Source organism: Salvelinus alpinus, chromosome 2 (genome assembly GCF_045679555.1).
Source record: "Salvelinus alpinus chromosome 2, SLU_Salpinus.1, whole genome shotgun sequence".
NCBI lineage: Eukaryota > Metazoa > Chordata > Actinopteri > Salmoniformes > Salmonidae > Salvelinus > Salvelinus alpinus.
In genome coordinates, this window is record NC_092087.1 from 41,376,283 (window position 1) to 41,394,815 (window position 18,533).

Below are 18,533 nucleotides of genomic sequence, written 5' to 3' on the forward strand. Positions count from 1 at the left end.
TCTTGTTCTGAGCTCCGTCTCAGATTATTGCATGGTTTGCTTTTTCCGTAAAGTTTTTTTGAAATCTGACACAGCGGTTGCATTAAGGAGAGGTATATCTATAATTCCATGTGTATAACTTGTATTATCATCTACATTTATGATGAGTATTTCTGTTGAAACGATGTGGCTATGCACTATCACTGGATGTTTTTGGAACTAGTGAATGTAACGCGCTAATGTAAACTCAGATTTTTTTATATAAATATGAACTTTATCAAACAAAACATGCATATATTGTGTAACATGAGGTCCTATGAGTGCAATCAGATGAAGATCATCAAAGGTTAGTGATTAATTTTAGCTATGTTTCTGCTTTTTGTGACTGCTATCTTTCGCTGGAAACATGGCTGTGCTTATTGTGTTTTGGTGTGACCATAATACACTGCTCAAAAAAATAAAGGGAACACTTAAACAACACAATGTAACTCCAAGTCAATCACACTTCTGTGAAATCAAACTGTCCACTTAGGAAGCAACACTGATTGACAATAAATTTCACATGCTGTTGTGCAAATGGAATAGACAAAAGGTGGAAATTATAGGCAATTAGCAAGACACCTCCAATAAAGGAGTGATTCTGCAGGTGGTGACCACAGACCACTTCTCAGTTCCTATGCTTCCTGGCTGATGTTTTGGTCACTATTGAATGCTGGCGGTGCTTTCACTCTAGTGGTAGCATGAGACGGAGTCTACAACCCACACAAGTGGATCAGGTAGTGCAGCTCATCCAGGATGGCACATCAATGCGAGCTGTGGCAAGAAGGTTTGCTGTGTCTGTCAGCGTAGTGTCCAGAGCATGGATGCGCTACCAGGAGACAGGCCAGTACATCAGGAGACGTGGAGGAGGCCGTAGGAGGGCAACAACCCAGCAGCAGGACCGCTACCTCCGCCTTTGTGCAAGGAGGAGCACTGCCAGAGCCCTGCAAAATGACCTCCAGCAGGCCACAAATGTGCATGTGTCAGCAACAGGACTCTAACCCGGAAGCTTATAAGAAATTCCGCTATGCCCTCCGACGAACAATCAAACACGCAAAGCTTCAATACAGGACTAAGATCGAGTCGTACTACACCGGCTCTGACGCTCGTTGGATGTGGCAGGGCTTGCAAACCATTACAGACTACAAAGGGAAGCAAAACCGAGAGCTGCCCAGTGACACGAGCCTACCAGACGAGCTAAACTACTTCTATGCTCGCTTCGAGGCAAATAACTCTGAAACATGCATGAGAGCACCAGCTGTTCCCGGAAGACTGTGTGATCATGCTCTCTGTAGCCGATGTGAGTAAGACCTTAAAACAGGTCAACATTCACAAGGCCGCAGGGCCAGACGGATTACAAGGACGTGTACTGCGAGCATAAGCTGACCAACCGGCAAGTGTCTTCACTGACATTTTCAACCTCTCCCTGTCCGAGTCTGTAATACCAACATGTTTTAAGCAGACCACCATAGTCCCTGTGCCCAAGAACACTAAGGTAACCTGCCTAAATGACTACCGACCCGTAGCACTCACGTCTGTAGCCATGAAATGCTTTGAAAGGCTGGTCATGGCTCACATCAACACCATCATCCCAGAAACCCTAGACTCACTCCAATATGCATACCACCCTAACAGATCCAGAGATGACACAATCTCTGTTGCACTTCACACTGCCCTTTCCCACCTGGACAAAAAGAACACCTATGTGAGAATGCTATTCATTGACTACAGCTCAGCGTTCAACACCATAGTGCCCTCAAAGCTCATCAATAAGCTAAGGACCCTGGGACTAAACACCTCCCTCTGCAACTGGATCCTGGACTTCCTGATGGGCCACCCCCAGGTGGTAAGGGTAGGTAACAACACATCCGCCACGCTGATCCTCAACACAGGGGCCCCCCAGGGGTGAGTGCTCAGTCCCCTCCTGTACTTCCTGTTCACTCATGACTGCACGGCCAGGCACGACTCCAACACCATCATTAAATTTGCCGATGACACAACAGTGGTAGTAGGCCTGATCACCGACAACGACAAGACAGCCTATAGGGAGGAGGTCAGAGACCTGGCCGTGTGGTGCCAGGACAACAACCTATTTCTCAATGTGATCAAGACAAAGGAGAGGATTGTGGACTACAGGAAAAAGAGGACCGAGCACGCCCCCATTCTCATCGACAGGGCTGCAGTAGAGCAGGTTGAGAGCTTCAAGCTCCTTGGTGTCCACATCACCGACAAACTAACATGGTCCAAGCACACCAAGACAGTCATGGAGAGGGCACGACAAACCTATTCCCCCTCAGGAGATTGAGATGATTTGGCATGGGTCCTCAGATCCTCAAAAGGTTCTACAGCTGCACCCTCGAGAGCATCCTGACTGGTTGCATCACTGCCTGGTATGGCAACTGCTCGGCCTCCGACCGCAAGGCACTACAGAGGGTAGTGCGAACGGCCCAGTACATCACCGGGGGCAAGCTTCCTGCCATCCAGGACCTCTATACCAGGGGGTGTCAGAGGAAGGCCCTAAAAAGACTCCAGCCACCCTAGTCATAGACTGTTCTCTCTGCTACCACACGGCAAGCGGTACCAGAACACCAAGTCTAGGTCTAAGAGGCTTCTAAACAGCTTCCACCCCCAAGCCATAAAACTCCTGAACATCTAGTCTCACCCCCTCTATACACCAGTGCTACTCTCTGTTGTCATCTATGCATAGTCACTTTAATAACTCTACATGTACATACTACCTCAACTAACCGGTGGCCCCGCACATTGACTCTGTATCGGTACCCCACTGTATATAGTCTCGCTATTGTTATTTTACTGCTGCTCTTTAATTACTTGTTACTTTTATCACTTATCCATATATTTTTTTAAACTGCATTGTTGGTTAGGGGCTTGTAAGTAAGCATTTCACTGTAAGGTCTGCACCTGTTGTATTAGGCACATGTGACTAATACAATGAGGTTATATAAAGTTTTCCTTAAAAAAAACTTCTGGGCCTCCCGGGTGGTGCAGTGGTCTTAGGCACTGCATCGCAGTGCTAGCTGTGCCACCAGTGATTCTGGGTCCGAGCCCAGGCTCTGTCGCAGCCGGCCGCGACCAGGCGGCCCATGGGGCGGCGCACAATCGGCCCAGCGTCGTCCGGGTTAGGGAGGGTTTGGCCGGCAGGGATATCTTTGTCTCTTCGCGCACTAGCGACGCTGGGCGCAGTTCACGCTGACCAGGTCGCCAGGTGTTTCCTCCAACTCATTGGTGCGGCTGGCTTCCGGGTTGGATGTGCATTGTGTCAAGAAGCAGTGCGGCTTGGTTGGGTTGTGTTTCGGAGGATGCATGGCTCTCGACCTTCGCTTCTCCCGAGTCCGTATGGGAGTTGCAGCAATGAGACAAGACTAACTACTACCAATTGGATACCACGAAATTGGGGAGAAAAAGAGGGTTACAAAAAATACATTTTTTTTTTTTTTTAACTTCTGTATGGAGGATATAGTAGGGAAAATAAATAACTGACTTTGGATGACAACATTGTTTGCAACACTAGGGCTAATTTCCTAAAGACGTTAAATCCGCTTTGTGTTTTGTTGCCTTGCCAAGATACTAACGAGAATCGCGATACTGGTTTCTTCCAGGCCCTAGTGTGAACAGCAGGCACAACGATTTCCACTAGTTCCCACAGCCACAAAGTCCAAATTGGCTATAACATAAAAATGTATAAAAGCTCAAATGTGATTTTTGGGGTTAATTTACAATGAGGCATAAGGTTAGCAGTGTGATTAGGTTTAAAATAAAAATATATATAAGTGACGTAGAAATATGGGGGGCTGTGGTAACTAGTGACGACCAGGCACAACTCCGATAGTGTTTTTCTCAAAGTTACCGAGATGTCACGTGTCCTACTTATATCAGTACACTCATAACAACTTGATCATTATGCAACTTATTTTTGATCAAATAAGCCTGTATATATATTGTTTGTTCTCCAAACGCTACACACATTGTCCTCCAACCAAAAACTCCTTGCTTGGTGAGCAATTTCCTTTTTTAAAACGCCACCTGCTGGAGAAGACAGATTTTGGGCCCAATTATAGAGAGCAATAGTAATGCAGTCTTTGTATGCACTAACCCGCCATGGTTCGTTGGACAAAGCCTATAGTAGAAAATGAATAACGTTTTGTAGGGTTTTTGGATAAACGCCGAAAATAAGGTCCGTGATAAGGAGATCTTATGCGTTTTGTTATACAAGACCAGTGTAGGCACATTTGCTATTTAACGCAACAGCTTGACAAAACCATTAGTAGAGTTGAAAATGCGATGGTATCACATTGAACTTTAGTTTTGTATTCAGTACATGATAACTTAAGAGAAAAAGTACATTGTGTGCATTGTCATCACACTGATTTTTATCAGCAACAAGTCAGTTTGGAAAATTAGCATATTTTCTTTATGCGGATTTTAGAATATTCACATGAAAATCTGTTCCCCATTGGATGGAAACCTAGCTACTGATAAAACAATTTCCACATGTTTACAGTGTTCGTTACATCAGCTGTTGTACAATATGATACAACAACAAAAAAATCACAGTGAACACACAATTTTGACTGCACTGGGCCTTTAAAGGGAAAAAAGTCGGAGTATCAGCGTCACTCTGTTACGGTGGAATTGCCCTACTATATCCTCCATGACAACGTTCCATGGAGGATTAACATTTACCATTCATTCATTCATTAATCTGCAAAGTTGTCGTCACGGGACCCCCTCAGTAAGAAAGTATTCTGTCCATAACTTTTCACTTTTGATTCAAGTGTAAACACTTAATTTTTCCAGTTACTTAACAAAAGTTGGAGTTAGGCAGTGGTAAAGTACAAATCAAACAAAAACACTACTGCATGGAAATGTAGGCCTATACATTATTGCATACAAAGTAAAGGATATTATGAAGACGCTTACAATAATTTTGCATCATTATTATAGTCAAGGTCTGCAGAACTTGGTCTAGCATTGTGCTATGGCTAAAACTTGCGCTACTCTCGTAAAAAAAACACATTGTTTAATGCGATGGAAAAGTTGTTCGTTTACTTCGAAAAGGAAATTAGCAACCATACCTTCTTATGCTATATGTCAAATATCCAATTTTGTAGTGCGTAGAACAACTTATTTGCATGTCCATATCAACATTCATCCACGTTTTCCAGAAGTTGTAGAAGTATTGCTTCTTTACGTACCTTGAAGAGGGACGTCGCAACGGGAATGGGCCATGGTATCAGTCCCCGAAAGTAGGGCCGACACTTTGAGTGAGTTTACGATCTTTTGCATAAATTAAACTATCTCCCCTACAACGGATATGCTTTAATAAAATGGTATTTTAATATAATTTAATTATTTTAAAATATCAAATTAATATACAAGAAGAAGTTAAAAAAGTTAATGCACCCCCAAATCTCCAAACTATTGGGATATCCCATTCCTTTAGTTTTTTTTTCTTAAGAACTTCGACTCTCAACCACGTCAAAGAGCAATTTACCGACAGTGGTCAGATCCTCAGTGTAATTAATTCCAGCTGTTGGTTTCACATATTTTCAAATATATATAATAGAGTGGCGACTACGTGGTAAAGTTATACCCACAAATGTACGGTGACTGACTGTGTGTGGAGTGTGGACTGCTTGAAGCCCCGGTGAGTGAGTGAGTGAGTGAGTGCATTAAACCAGAATGCCTACTGTAGCCTACAAACGCTAGGTGTCAGGAGTGCATTGCTTATTACTTTTTGCAGTTTGGTAAAGCACATTGAATACTTTATATCAACATGTAATGTGCTTCCAAATATCCAATATCCACCCAATTCATGTAAATGTCTGATCTTGGTGTTGATATGCCGTATCTGCGATGACTGACTAACTGTACTGTTCCTCTCTAACTTTAAGCATCAGCTGTCAGAGCAGTTTACCGATCACTGTACCTGTACACAGCCAATCTGTAAATAGCCCACCCGACTGTACACAGCCAATCTGTAAATAGCCCACCCGACTGTACACAGCCAATCTGTAAATAGCCCACCCGACTGTACACAGCCAATCTGTAAATAGCCCACCCGACTGTACACAGCCAATCTGTAAATAGCACACCCGACTGTACACAGCCAATCTGTAAATAGCCCACCCGACTGTACACAGCCAATCTGTAAATAGCACACCCGACTGTACACAGCCAATCTGTAAATAGCCCACCCGACTGTACACAGCCAATCTGTAAATAGCCCACCCGACTACCTCATCCCTGTATGTTTTGTTTATTCCATGTGTAACTCTGTGTTGTTGTATGTGTCGAATTGCTATGCTTTATCTTGGCCAGGTCGCAGTTGCAAGAGAACTTGTTCTCAACTAGCCTACGTGGTTAAATACAGGTGAAATTAAAAATTAAAAAATAAATCCCCATTTTGTTATTTATCCTCTTGCTCTTTTGCACCCCAGTATCTCTACTTGCACATCATCATCTGCACATCTATCACTCCAGTGTTAATGCTAAATTGTAATTATTTCGCCTCTATGGCTTTTTATTGCCTACCTCTCTCCTCTTCTACATTTGCACACACTGTACATAGATTTTTCTATTGTGTTATTGACTGTACGTTTGTTTCTGTGTAACTCTGTGTCGTTGTTTTTGTCGCACTGCTTTGCTTTGTCTTGGCCAGGTCGCAGTTGTAAATGAGAACTTGTTCTCAACTGGCCTACCTGGTTAAATAAAGGTGAAATAAAAATAAATGCAAATTACAGTGAAGGAAATGCTACAAAACCACAGGCTGCCACTGCCATGTGATCACTGTTTTGAGGTGCTGGCTGTTTTCTCACTATCTGCACTCTCCCTTTAGAGGGTAAGCTAGGTCAAGTTTATTTTCTCATCTTTTGATTTTCTCTGCCCACAGAATTTAAGTTAACACATCCTATGCACTACTACCATTGAGTGTAGGCTAAAACGTCTATCTGGATATCATCTATCAATCATCAGATGTTCAGTTTGCAATGGTCTTATTGAAGGACCACCTAGGCCTGATGATTACGCATCAAACGTCAACCTCCAGTAAGGTTAACTCAAACAGGTTTCACAACCATTCTCATTGTGAGCAACTGAGTGTACACCAGGTGCCAACGGGTCACAGATAAGGCTATGAGAAAACGACACAATGTTTGTTCTCATCACTGCTCGCGTAGAGAGCACAAACGGAAACTGACTGATGCCTCTCACCCTGTCACCTAAAGCGGTGCCTGGCAGTGAGATTAAAGGGTCACGGATCATGCCTCTTATTTCGGTGCCGTGATTGACAGAGAATATAAAGTCCCAACAGTGGGGCCCTCAGCATGTCCGTGGTGAGGCCCTCAGTTTCTCCCCTGCAGATAAAACAACTGTCACTATAATGTGAGATGAGTTTTCTAAAAGAAACAATTGATATGGAAGCCTCATCCTTGTAACAGAGATATCTTCATCGAAAGATAAGGAATCTGCCAGGCAAAATCATTATAGGTGAGATTCATTTTGAGATCTTGTTATTTTGGCAATGTAAAGCGTTTTGATTTACCTTGCATGTTCCAATTAATGTAATTGAAATAACTTCGTTTTCAGTGACTTGATACTTTGTAATACCTTAGATTTCAGTGACTTGAAAAATGACATGACTTCAAGCATTAAACTGTGAAGTTCATTGTCCATTTCAACAGGCTGCCATCTTTCTGAGTAAGCAGAACAGAAGGTCAGGTCAGGGTTTTCCACACTAAAAGGAACTAGTTGGCTGAAGTACAGTTGTGCTATCGGTTCCCACAGACTGGTACCTAATCCAAGTTTCTCAAGCCCTTTTGTAACTGGATGATTCATAGTGCAAAAGAAATTGAAAAACATGTGGGCATGAATGAACATTTGAACTTTCAAGTCATGTAATCAGCCAACAAATTCCCATACGAAAAACACTTATCTTAATAAAGTTTTATTTTGTATCATTCATGGGAGTATCTGTTTTGTCAATTGCAGAGGATGTTATCTTGTTGCAGATAACATTTAGCTACTGTTTTGAATGAAAGTCCAATCATTTTGAGGAAGCAGATAAAAACATTGTTGAGCTTCTAGATCAATTTTGATTGGTAAGTCTGTTTTTATTTATTACAGTGACATGAGAAATAAACTGAGAAGTGTTTCTCCTTCTCAATATGTCAGTAAGTAGTGTGAACATTTTATGCCTATAAAAGCTATGAATTATGAAGTTATGTTAAAAATAACCATTTCAATACTATAATTATTGGAACTACTTATGAGGAAATGTTATACATTACTTACTTATTATGCCTCATTTCAATATGCCTAATATATACCTAAAATCTTTCAACTTTATTTTCATTCTTGTGTTCCTTTAATGTAAAAAGTACACACAGTTAAATCCCCATTGTTAAACTGCAAAAAGACTTAGTAAACTATGACATTGTTTGGAAAAAAGTATCTGCAATAATTGCCAATTATATGAACACTTCATTTATTACAAAAAAACTGTTTATTATAAATGTTTTATAATACATTAAATGTAATCTTACTAATGCCATGAACATGGACAACCATTTTGAATATTGTTGTAATGAATTTCACACAGCAAAAAGGAACCATTAACAAATTAATGTTACTGTTAACAAATTGCAATTTATTATTACTATGAATTTAAGAATGTCAACAATCATAATAACCAGGCTACTCATGAATTATTCATATAAAAAATATTTAGACATAAAAATACTATCCTATTTCATCTGGTCGTAAAAAAAAGAAAGCTAAATAAATCAACCTCACTTGCACACTGTTTTTACCAGTTTTTTATCTGTACTGTTTTGTCTTTCAAATATTTTCTTTGGTGTGAATAAATAAAACTTAAAACCTAAATTCAAACTATCAATGATAATCAAATATACAATTATGATATGTAAAATATAACTTATTTTGAGAAGCTATAATATACACAAAATATATTTCAGAGAATGCTTTCACTGAGCTTGAATTACATAACACCTAAAATCATAACACAAAATGATTCACCTCAACCTTTAGCGTTTCGGACCGCAAAGAGGCTGTAAAAGGTGCAGAACCCTGCTATCAGACATCCTGGTCAAGTGGCTGGAGACGAGTTCTGGAGGCTGTTGTGCCGCAGCTCTCTGAGGTACCGTTGTAGAAGTCAGTGGATGAGGCATAGCCTTGGTGCAGCCCAAGCTTTCCCACGCAGCTCAGGAACTGGTTCTCCGCCTGCCCTCTGAAGTGGTGGTCCAGGAACAGGTAGATGGCTGGGTTCATGCAGCTGTTGAGGAAGGCCAAGCAGCAGGAGAGGGTGAGGCCCTGACTCAAGACAGACTGGGTCTCAAGGCTCAGATCGGCTCTAGACAGCCTGAAACCAATGAGGATGGTCTTGAAGATGTTGAAGGGAAGCCAAGACACCACAAAGGCCACGATTATGGTGAAGACCATCTTGAGAGAGTGGCGGCGTCGGGCTTCTGCGCGAGGGTTGCCAGCAGCAACACAGTGTTGGCGCAGGTGGGCCAGGATAGAACCGTAGCAGAGGATGATGATGAGCACCGGCAGGGCGAAGGTCAGGAAGACCATGGTCAGGCTCAGACCCAGGAAGAAGGATGACTCTTCATCCTCCAGACAGAAGAGTTTGCCGTTGGGAGTATACGTGCTACGGTACACCAGGGAGGGGGTACCTAGAGCCAGGGATAGCAGCCAGACCACGGCGCAGTTGAGACGCACACACTGGCTGCTGCGGAGAAAGCGTGAGTCCATGAGGCCCACCACGGCCAGGTAGCGGTCCACGCTCATGCAGGTCAGGAAGAAGATGTTAGAGAAGCGGTTGACGGCGACAATGTAGCTGCTCAGCTTGCAGAGAAGGTTGCCGAAAGGCCAGTGTCCCTCCTGACTGGACGAGACGGCCCACAGAGGGAGGGTGAGGACAAACACCAGGTCCGCAAGTGCCAGGTTAACCACAAACGTATCCACCAGACGGCCGCCTCTCTTCCTCCGGCTGCCCATGACTGTGATCACAAAGAGGTTGCCCAGGAAGCCTGTGAAAAACATGAGGAAATAAAGCAGTGGCAGGTAGATGTGAGAATAGGGAAGACTGGAGCTGGAGCGCTCCCCAAGGTAGGTTAGATCGTAGCTGACATTGTACAGCATGTCATCGCTGTAGAAGTACTTGTCACTGTCATACGTCTCCATTTTGTGATCAAAGGTAAGTCTCTCAGCTGCTTGCTCTTTGTGTGTCTGGCTGGCAAGCTCAATACTTCTAGACATACTATCTTGCGTCACATTCTTAAAAACCACAGACAAACTGCCAGGTCCTATTTTCTTCTGTTATCTCTAGCACCATTGGCATGTTTTCTACCTCTCTATCTGCCATATTCTGACAGAAATTACTACAACTATTTCTAATGATAATTTTTATAATATAGTATATTTGCATATCAGTTCAAATAGAAACACTTTAGACATGCAGGCAAAAAGTACAGCAAGAAGAAACATAAAAACATATCAAAAGAAAAAGTACCTATACAATCTGGGTAATGCACTTGAACAAAATGTTCAAAAACAGCTTAAGACTGACTTCTAGTAGCAGATTAAACAATAAAAACATTTTACAGAGGCAGGATGTGGTTATGGTATGCAAGGGGCTGATGTAGGCCTGCTGGAATTATGATCTTGTACATATTACAAAACAAATCCACTGAGTGAATTAGTAATTTCAATCATTAAATTGAACCTAGACATGACATTGAACATCAACTTTAGACTAGTCATACAGTCTCTCGTGTGTCACGTGTGAAAACAGCAAACACTAAACTGTTGTACTTTCATTATGAGAAAATACTTGCATTAGGAAATCAAAATGGTACTTGCCAGACCCAATGACCGTGCACATGAATAAATCAGACTTCTCATCAGATGAGTCATAATATACTTGACGATAAAACTTACTGTAATGTGAACTTGATGGGAACTTAATGTGCTCATAGGCTGTGAAAACCATAACTGGAATGACGGCTTGATTTAACAACCACGTTTCCTTTTGACTGACAATAGTCGTTGAACAATTATGAACAATTGTCTCTTTGTCAGAAATGCAAATCATCATATGAACAGTTCTAGAACATAGTCAAACTAATTATATAATACTATTTTAAAGGAAATGGGGAAAAAATGACAAAATGTTAAGCCTGACCTGAGCTAGTTGAATGTTGGTTATTTAAGAGAAGGTTAGCGTTCCAATAAAAATAAGAGGGGAGAAAGTATCTTCTATTTGACAAAAAGATTTTCCTCCACTCTCGGCGTTGCATCAGAATTTTCTTCCCATCAATGCTGAACAGTTTTCTTAAAACTAAATAAAATACGAATAGGAGTGAAAAACTACAATATTTTATTCTAATCAAGAGTGACAGCTGTGCAAACATAATTTTTGCCTTAACTTGTCTTCTTAATATTGCATTTTAGTGTGATACGAGTCAACAATCATACATTTCAATGTATTTCAATCTCTACAAAACATAGAAAATGAACAAAAGCAAAAGACAAAGTACCTCCCAACCTAAAATGACCTATAAACATCACTAATGTGGTATTTAGCAATCATTGGACAACAATGATTATGTTGGGAGAAAGAAAAAAGGAAATGGCGAGAGAGTCTGTGTGTTTTCAGCAGTACCAGATGTTCAAAACTCCTCCCTCCCTGAGTGTTTATTAAAACATTCCAGTCAAGTTAGGGACACCGTAAGTTGGCCCCTCCTCGCACACTCTCCTCCCGTCGACACGCACACAAGGAAAAGGGTGACCTGTCCTCCCACAAAATGAGGGTTTTTCTCATCCTTGTCACTTTGACCTGCCTGGCTGATGCCCAGCATCAAGCCCTGATGGACTACCTGGAGCGGCGTCTGCTAGCCATTGAGGTAAGAGACTGTTCTTCTGCTCCCAGTCAGACCCTGGGCTCCAGAATAAGTCTGAAAGGAAACTCTCTGGGGATCTGGGAAACCTTCAATGGGATGCAGATGTGGGGATTCTGAGGAAAAAATATTGACTGACTGTTTCCGCTGCTGCACCCAGAAAGTCTAGATTTCATGCTTTCAATAAATTTGTTTCCGCCCAAAATAGAAGCAAATGGGAATAGAAGTTTGAAGATCTTGTATGCAGGTAACTTCTGTAGTGTTCTGATTTATATTTAAAAATAATATATTAGCCTTGTACCTGGAGTTATTAGAACGTTGGTCTCTGCAAAAGACTGACCAGCTGGCTCGCTTCAAGTTGTTGTTGTACAATAAAACAGCTCCACTGCTATGTGTACCCATATCCCATTCTCCATCTTGCTTTCTAATATTCTTATTCACATGGAAAGTAGTTGGCTTCTCTCTATATGTGTTCTGACTCTGCATAAATAAATACCTGCATAAATACCTCCCTAACAAGTTATTTTTTGAGCGACTGTACTCAGAGAAACCTCTCGGATCATTTCCAGCCAGTGAGTCGTTCTGAGAAAGAGCATTCAATACTTTCCAAATCAGGTTTATGGTGCAAGTGTTAATGTGGTTTTAGTGAGAATCCTTTTTTTTAATATACATTCATTTTTATTCAAGAGCACATCAAGAACATGTACAATACATACACAACATATCTTTGCGGTCTTCACAAAGAAGCGTAATGAGATTCACATGTTAAGTGTACGTTTTTGGTTGTATAGAGCAAACATTTCAAGAGAATAAGAATACCATTTGGATAAAGCCACATCAGAAAAATAATAGAAACAAGCAAACAAAACCCCAAAAATGACAGAATAAGATATGTCAGGAACTTGTTGCAAGATTGATCTCCATGTCAACAAGTTCCCACATAGACCTAACCACATATCTTTTAAGGGTGTTGCATTTTCTTACGCATTTCCTTGCTGCTGATAAAAGATAATCTATCAATTTAAGTGGAGAGGAGGGGAGTGTATCCACAGAAACAATACCTAGTAGGAGATGACATGGGTCTGGTTGAATAATAACCCCTATGATGTCCTGTATAATATGGAGAATTTCGGACCAAATAGACTGGATTTTCCTAAATATATGTGAGGAAGTACCTATTTGTCCACACTGCCTCCAACACGTTGCAGATACAGCATGTATTTTTAAATGTTGTATTTATTTAACCAGGCAAGTCAGTTAAGAACAAATTCTTATTTACAATGACAGCCTAGGAACAGTGGGTTAACTGCCTTGTTCAGGGGCAGAATGACAGATTTATACCTTGTCAGCTCAGAGATTTGATTGAGCAACCTTTCGGTTACTGGCCCAACGCTCTAACCACTAGGCTACCTGCAGTCCCAAAGGGTGGATATTTCCCATATTCCTTTGTTCATTTTATTAAGTTTATCAGGGCTCATAAAAAACAATATAGTCCTTTGAATTGAAACTCCCTTGTTCGGTGACATGTAGTGGCTTTATATAGTGTTTTCCATATATTCCCCCAACTCTCCTCTGATATCTGCACCTGTAATTCACCCTGCCATGGGTTCCTAAGATTATCTAAAGATACTGTTTGCATGTTAAGGATATTGTGATAAAAGTTTGAAACGGTCTCAATGTTTTCCTCTTGATAAAGTAATTCAATCATCTCATCTATAGGAGTAACTGGCTCTGTCATTTTTTGGAACAATCCTTTTTTGACAATGAATTGCCTTACTTAAAGGTACCAATAACAATTAGTTTAGAATATAATTAATTCCTCGTGGATTTCTTGAAATTATTTAAGAATTTATACTTTGAAAAGTTGAGAGACTCTACAAAGCCCTCTCTCTTCCCATTCCCTAAATCCTTGGGACATAGTAGCAGGAAGGAAGGCTGGGTTGTGGAATATACACTCTTAGAAAAAAAGGTGCTATCTAGAACCTAAAATGGTTCTTCGTCTGTCCCCATAGGTATAGGAGAACCAGTTGATGAACCCTTTTTGTTTCCAGGTAGAACCCTTTTGGGTTCTATAAAGAACCCTTTCCACAGAGGGTTCTACTTGGAACCCAAAAGGGTTCTACCTGAAACCAAAAAGGGTTCTACCTGGAACCAAAAAGGGTTCTCCTATGGGGACCTTTATTTCTAAGAGTGTACTGTAGGCTAGTGTCTAGAAATGTCATTACTCAGTTCATATTGGCATTGGATCTCCCTCAGTGAGACTCCTTAATCAGTCCTGCAGCTGTCTGCTTGAAATAATTTATCAGGTGATAATTCAGTCTACTGTGGACTTTGAATATTTTTTAATGAAAAATATTGCTGCATACCACTTCAAACCTGTCACATAGTGTGTTATATTGTCCCTTTCTGTGGCATTTGTAGCTGTCTTTTCCTAGTTCCTAGCCACACTAATAGCTCTTGAATACAACTCGAATCCTGACCTTTCTGCACTCTCAATCCCTCCTAGCTGAGATTACCCCCTGCGTGCTGATACATTCCTTGCAATTACTGGAGTGCAAATCCAGTCAAGTCACTCAGAAAAGCTGATCCTCAACCTGCACTTAACTTAATGTCTCTGTCTTCCTTTAATGTGACGGCCAAAGGTTCCAGACTTAGAAGGAACAGTAAGGGAGAGAGGAGACATCCCTGTGGAGCCTGACGCCACACTGGTGATGACTGTGGCAGTGGCCCCAGAGAACAGGGTTTTAATTCATCCTGTGAAATAGGGACAGAACCCACATGCCTCCAGGACTACTTCTACACTACCTGCTCTAACTGTCTTCTTCTCACCTCTCCCACCAGGACCGTATCTCGCTATGGCACGAGCAGACGAACCGCTATGCCACAGAGCTGCGGGAGTTCAAGCAGCAGATGGTTACCCAGATTGAGACCCTAGATAAGGACAAGGAGACGCTGAGGACGGATCTAGACAGCGTGGGGACACGCGTGGACCGCGTGGAGCGCGAGATGGACTACCTGGAGACACAGAACGGGGCGCAGCCCTGCGTGGACGTGGACGACAAGCTGGTGGAGCAGCAGGTGACTGTGGTGAAGGAGAAGAACAAGGCCAAGTACGCCAAGGCCACAGGTGAGATGTGGCAGACGTGGTGACATACTGGGGGAGATAGAGACACAAGTAGTTCACATGGTGGTTACTTCCTGTGAGGATTATAGTAAAGGCCTGCTGCGAAGACGCAGAATAGAGCAGTGGTTAGTTACATAGCCCTTCCGTGACATGTACTGTAGACATGATGACATATTGGGAGGACAGACGCACATGTAGTACACATGATTACTTACTAAGAAGATCATAGCATAGGCCAACGGAGAGGACAAATGAAGTAAACTCAGCAGTAGGGGTAATGTGAGGCCTTGGTTCCTGAACAGATCTTCTACATGATGAGCAAAGATAGAGAAGGCCACAATGTCTTAGCCATTGTACTGTTATGTAAGTAGGTTAGAAAATATATATTCCCTCATCATTATTCTTCTCTCAGAGGCCATTATTAAAGAGTTATAAGTAGATTTCAATCAATGTTGTGCTTAACACTTTTTGTTCTGCTCTAAAACAGTATGGTTCGTTTTATTTGCATAGAGAAAGCAATCTGAATGCAGTCAATTCAGGAAATAGTTTGTTTACACTTGGTTGTTGAGGTTTAGGAAATGGGAGGTACAGTATGTACTGAGATGTGATAGCATGCTGATGAAATATGTAGATGAAGGACTGACTGAAGATGCAATGCTTATTCAAACAGCATACTCTAAATTATGCACCATTTTAATTGTAATATTTTCTCTTAGTTGCACTCCAGCCGGATGAATAGCCAGTGACTCATCAAGTTTAATTGCCTGTGATCCTTGTTGCCACACACAGCTGAGTGCTGTTGCCTACTCGGGGTGCATGTTCTGACAAAATCAGGTTGAACATCTGAAATACACTTCAGATCACGTAAAAGCTAAAACTTCACAAAAAAATGTACTATATAAAATGGAACTATCCTTTAAACTTTACCTAGTCCCTCAGTATTACTTTTGGTTGAACTTTATCAATATGGTATGGTGTAGTATGTTTTACGACATTGGTATTACAGGTATCACAGTTGTAAGGAGTGTAACAATGTGTACATTGCAATTACACTGAACCTGCTGTGTAATGTTGACTACCATGTAAAAAACATGGTTTTAGCCCAACTCATGAATCTATAATTTCTCTTCCAGACTGCAGGGATATGATCTCTAGCATCAAAGCCATGAAGATTTTGAAGCGAGTCGGAGGCCCAAAGGGCATGTGGACCAAAGATGTGGGCAGTAGTTCGGGCAAAGTCTACATCTTCAACGGCACAGACGAGGATACCATCTATGAGTTTGGCTCCGTCCGGGACTTCACCATCTCCCAGGGCACGTCCATGGCCAAGACCGTGAAGCTTCCGTCCCCTTGGCGAGGCAGCGGCCACACTGTCTACAACAACCACGCCTACTACGTGAAGGAAGGCAAGGAGCTTCGGCTGATCAAGTACAACCTGCAGAATGGCTCGGTGGCAGACAGCGCTGTGTTCCCCGTCCAGGACCATGTCCCCGTGTACAGCCTGACTCCGGAGACGGTCATTGACCTGGCCGCAGATGAGGAGGGCCTCTGGGCCATCTACGCCACCAAGGAGACTGAGAGGCACATCTCTCTGGCCAAGATGGATGCCAACACGCTGGACATCGAGCAGATGTGGGACACGCCGTGCCTGCGAGAGAACGCAGAGGCTGCTTTCATCATCTGCGGCACGGTGTATGTGGTCTACAACACCGCGCTGCCCAGCCGCTCACGCGTGCAGTGCGTCTTTGACGTCAGTGATATGGTAACCAATGACGATGCACCTCTAGTGTACTTTCCCAAGCGCTACGGCTCTCACTCCAGCCTCAAGTACAACCCGCTGGAGCAGCTGATCTACGCCTGGGATGACGGCTACCAGATCCTCTACAAACTGGCCATGAAGAAGAAACTGGAGGTATGAGCTCAGCAGGGCCGTCTAGTGTTGAGGTGGGTTTGAGATTTCGCTCATCTATACCCGAGTAAAAGCCCAGAAATGTCTGTGTAGACGAAAAATAAAACATATTTCAGACTGTCATATTCAGTGGAATGTTTTAATCTTTTATCTTCCCTGGAGCAAAGATCAATAACATAGATATGTCCAAAGGTATGAAAATTACTAACATGGTTTGTTCAACTACGGCACAAGGTTTTGCAGCACTGTTCTGAAGGTAATATTGTATTTCCTGTGTTGATTACTGACAGCAAAACAGTTCAGTGATATAAAAGCATCCATTTACTGTAGGTATTGCTTGTTGTGAAACATTTCTAAGATCATCAAGAAAGATCTAGGAGGGTGTGGAATGGAGAATCTGAAGTAAATACATGCAGCTGTATGATATGTATGTTTTCTGAATATCTCTCAGTTTAGCACTTCTGAAAACCACACATTTTTTACTTTTATCCTGGCTATGCCTTTCTGTTGAATAAAAAAAATACTTGCATTAAAGTGTGTAGCTTATTTTTCTTCTATGTTGTTACAGTAAAAGAGGAACATACAGTATATCGACAATCTATTTGGAATGTTAGAACCAGAATCGACAACTTTATTATCACTTCTTTAAAATACAAGGGACGCCTGGAAACAGTTATGTTACAAATACACATGTTCAATACAAAAGTGGAAAGATACTCTAAATTGCTTGGAGAAAACAGAGGAGAGTCATTGTTTCAAGCACTTATCACAAGGCTAATGAGGCAAAGGGGTCAAAGGTCAAGCCAACTCCCTCAACAAAGTACATGACATTGCCTGAACAAGAGACTATTGGCAAACACTTCACAGGTAACAATTGAAACAGAAAAGTAAATCCAGGGGGATAGTCATGTTGATAATATCATAAATATGTGATTCTAAATACAGTGCTATTATTGATGTCAGTATCAAAGGGCATTACATAAATACATATACAAATATGTTAACCTCAGGTGTATAACCAAACCAGGCTGAGCTCAACTGCAAAACTATTGTTGCAATAACAATGATCCCACCAGACCCAGTATACACTAGGCTATACGTACCATGACAAAGTGGCTGTCCAAGAGGGCACAAGAGAAATGTGTTTGTGTATGTGTGTGGGTGTGTGATGGCGAGATAATGTCATTCCAGAGCAATTTACTGCACTTTACTTATTCTGAGGCACACCATATGTGGGTCTGGGTCTGGGACACTCCATACTTCAGGCCTTGCTACAGGGCAGGCTTTGTAGAGTCGTGGAGTATAAACTCTAGCTCCTCCCTCATGGACTAGACAGGAGTCTTGGAGAAGGGCAAGAGCCTTGGCTGTCAAAGCTTGCAGTGCGGGTTTTCCACTGTAGGAGACATTTCATATGGAAAGATTAGTCATTCCGAAGTGCACCAGCATGAACATTGCTGTCACTGTTAGGAGTGTACCTACCATCAGAAATCCTACATAGATTAAAGGGGGTACATACATTTATATTTTGGCCATTTAGCAT

The 18,533-nt window shown here is 41.9% G+C and overlaps 4 protein-coding genes across 7 annotated transcripts in view; 1 reads left to right on the forward strand and 3 right to left on the reverse strand.

Moving 5' to 3' along the window:
- The window catches only part of LOC139561541 (innate immunity activator protein-like), a 40,265-nt gene extending 34,604 nt beyond the window's left edge, over positions 1 to 5,661 (reverse strand). For 2 of the 3 annotated variants that reach the window (XM_071378777.1, XM_071378748.1), the window contains exon 1: positions 5,115 to 5,248. The gene's annotated coding sequence lies outside the window, so the exon portion shown is untranslated. Of the gene's footprint in view, positions 1 to 5,114 lie in introns of all 3 variants that reach the window. The other variant, XM_071378767.1, reaches the window with a different exon arrangement.
- Positions 5,662 to 8,561: 2,900 nt separating this feature from the next.
- Positions 8,562 to 11,751, reverse strand: LOC139561568 (probable G-protein coupled receptor 25). The gene has a single exon (XM_071378800.1). It carries the CDS (start codon positions 10,318 to 10,320, stop codon positions 9,133 to 9,135), a length of 1,188 nt encoding a protein of 395 aa, XP_071234901.1. The 5' UTR covers positions 10,321 to 11,751; the 3' UTR covers positions 8,562 to 9,132.
- A 5-nt stretch (positions 11,752 to 11,756) lies between these two features.
- LOC139561580 (olfactomedin-like protein 3A) lies at positions 11,757 to 17,527 on the forward strand. Of its 2 annotated transcripts, none has more exons than XM_071378807.1 (3): positions 11,757 to 11,966; positions 14,802 to 15,087; positions 16,218 to 17,527. In XM_071378807.1, exons 1-3 carry the CDS (start codon positions 11,868 to 11,870, stop codon positions 17,000 to 17,002), a joined length of 1,170 nt encoding a protein of 389 aa, XP_071234908.1. In that variant the 5' UTR covers positions 11,757 to 11,867; the 3' UTR covers positions 17,003 to 17,527. The 2 variants fall into 2 exon arrangements, with proteins under 2 accessions (XP_071234908.1, XP_071234911.1); XM_071378810.1 differs by lacking the exon at positions 11,757 to 11,966 and adding an exon at positions 12,069 to 12,207.
- LOC139561557 (synaptotagmin-6-like) overlaps positions 17,119 to 18,533 on the reverse strand; it is a 45,216-nt gene continuing 43,801 nt past the window's right edge. Inside the window, exon 7 of the mRNA XM_071378789.1 lies at positions 17,119 to 18,386. Coding sequence (XP_071234890.1) covers positions 18,315 to 18,386 — 72 coding nt within the window. The 3' untranslated portion in view covers positions 17,119 to 18,314. The remainder of the gene's footprint in view (positions 18,387 to 18,533) is intronic.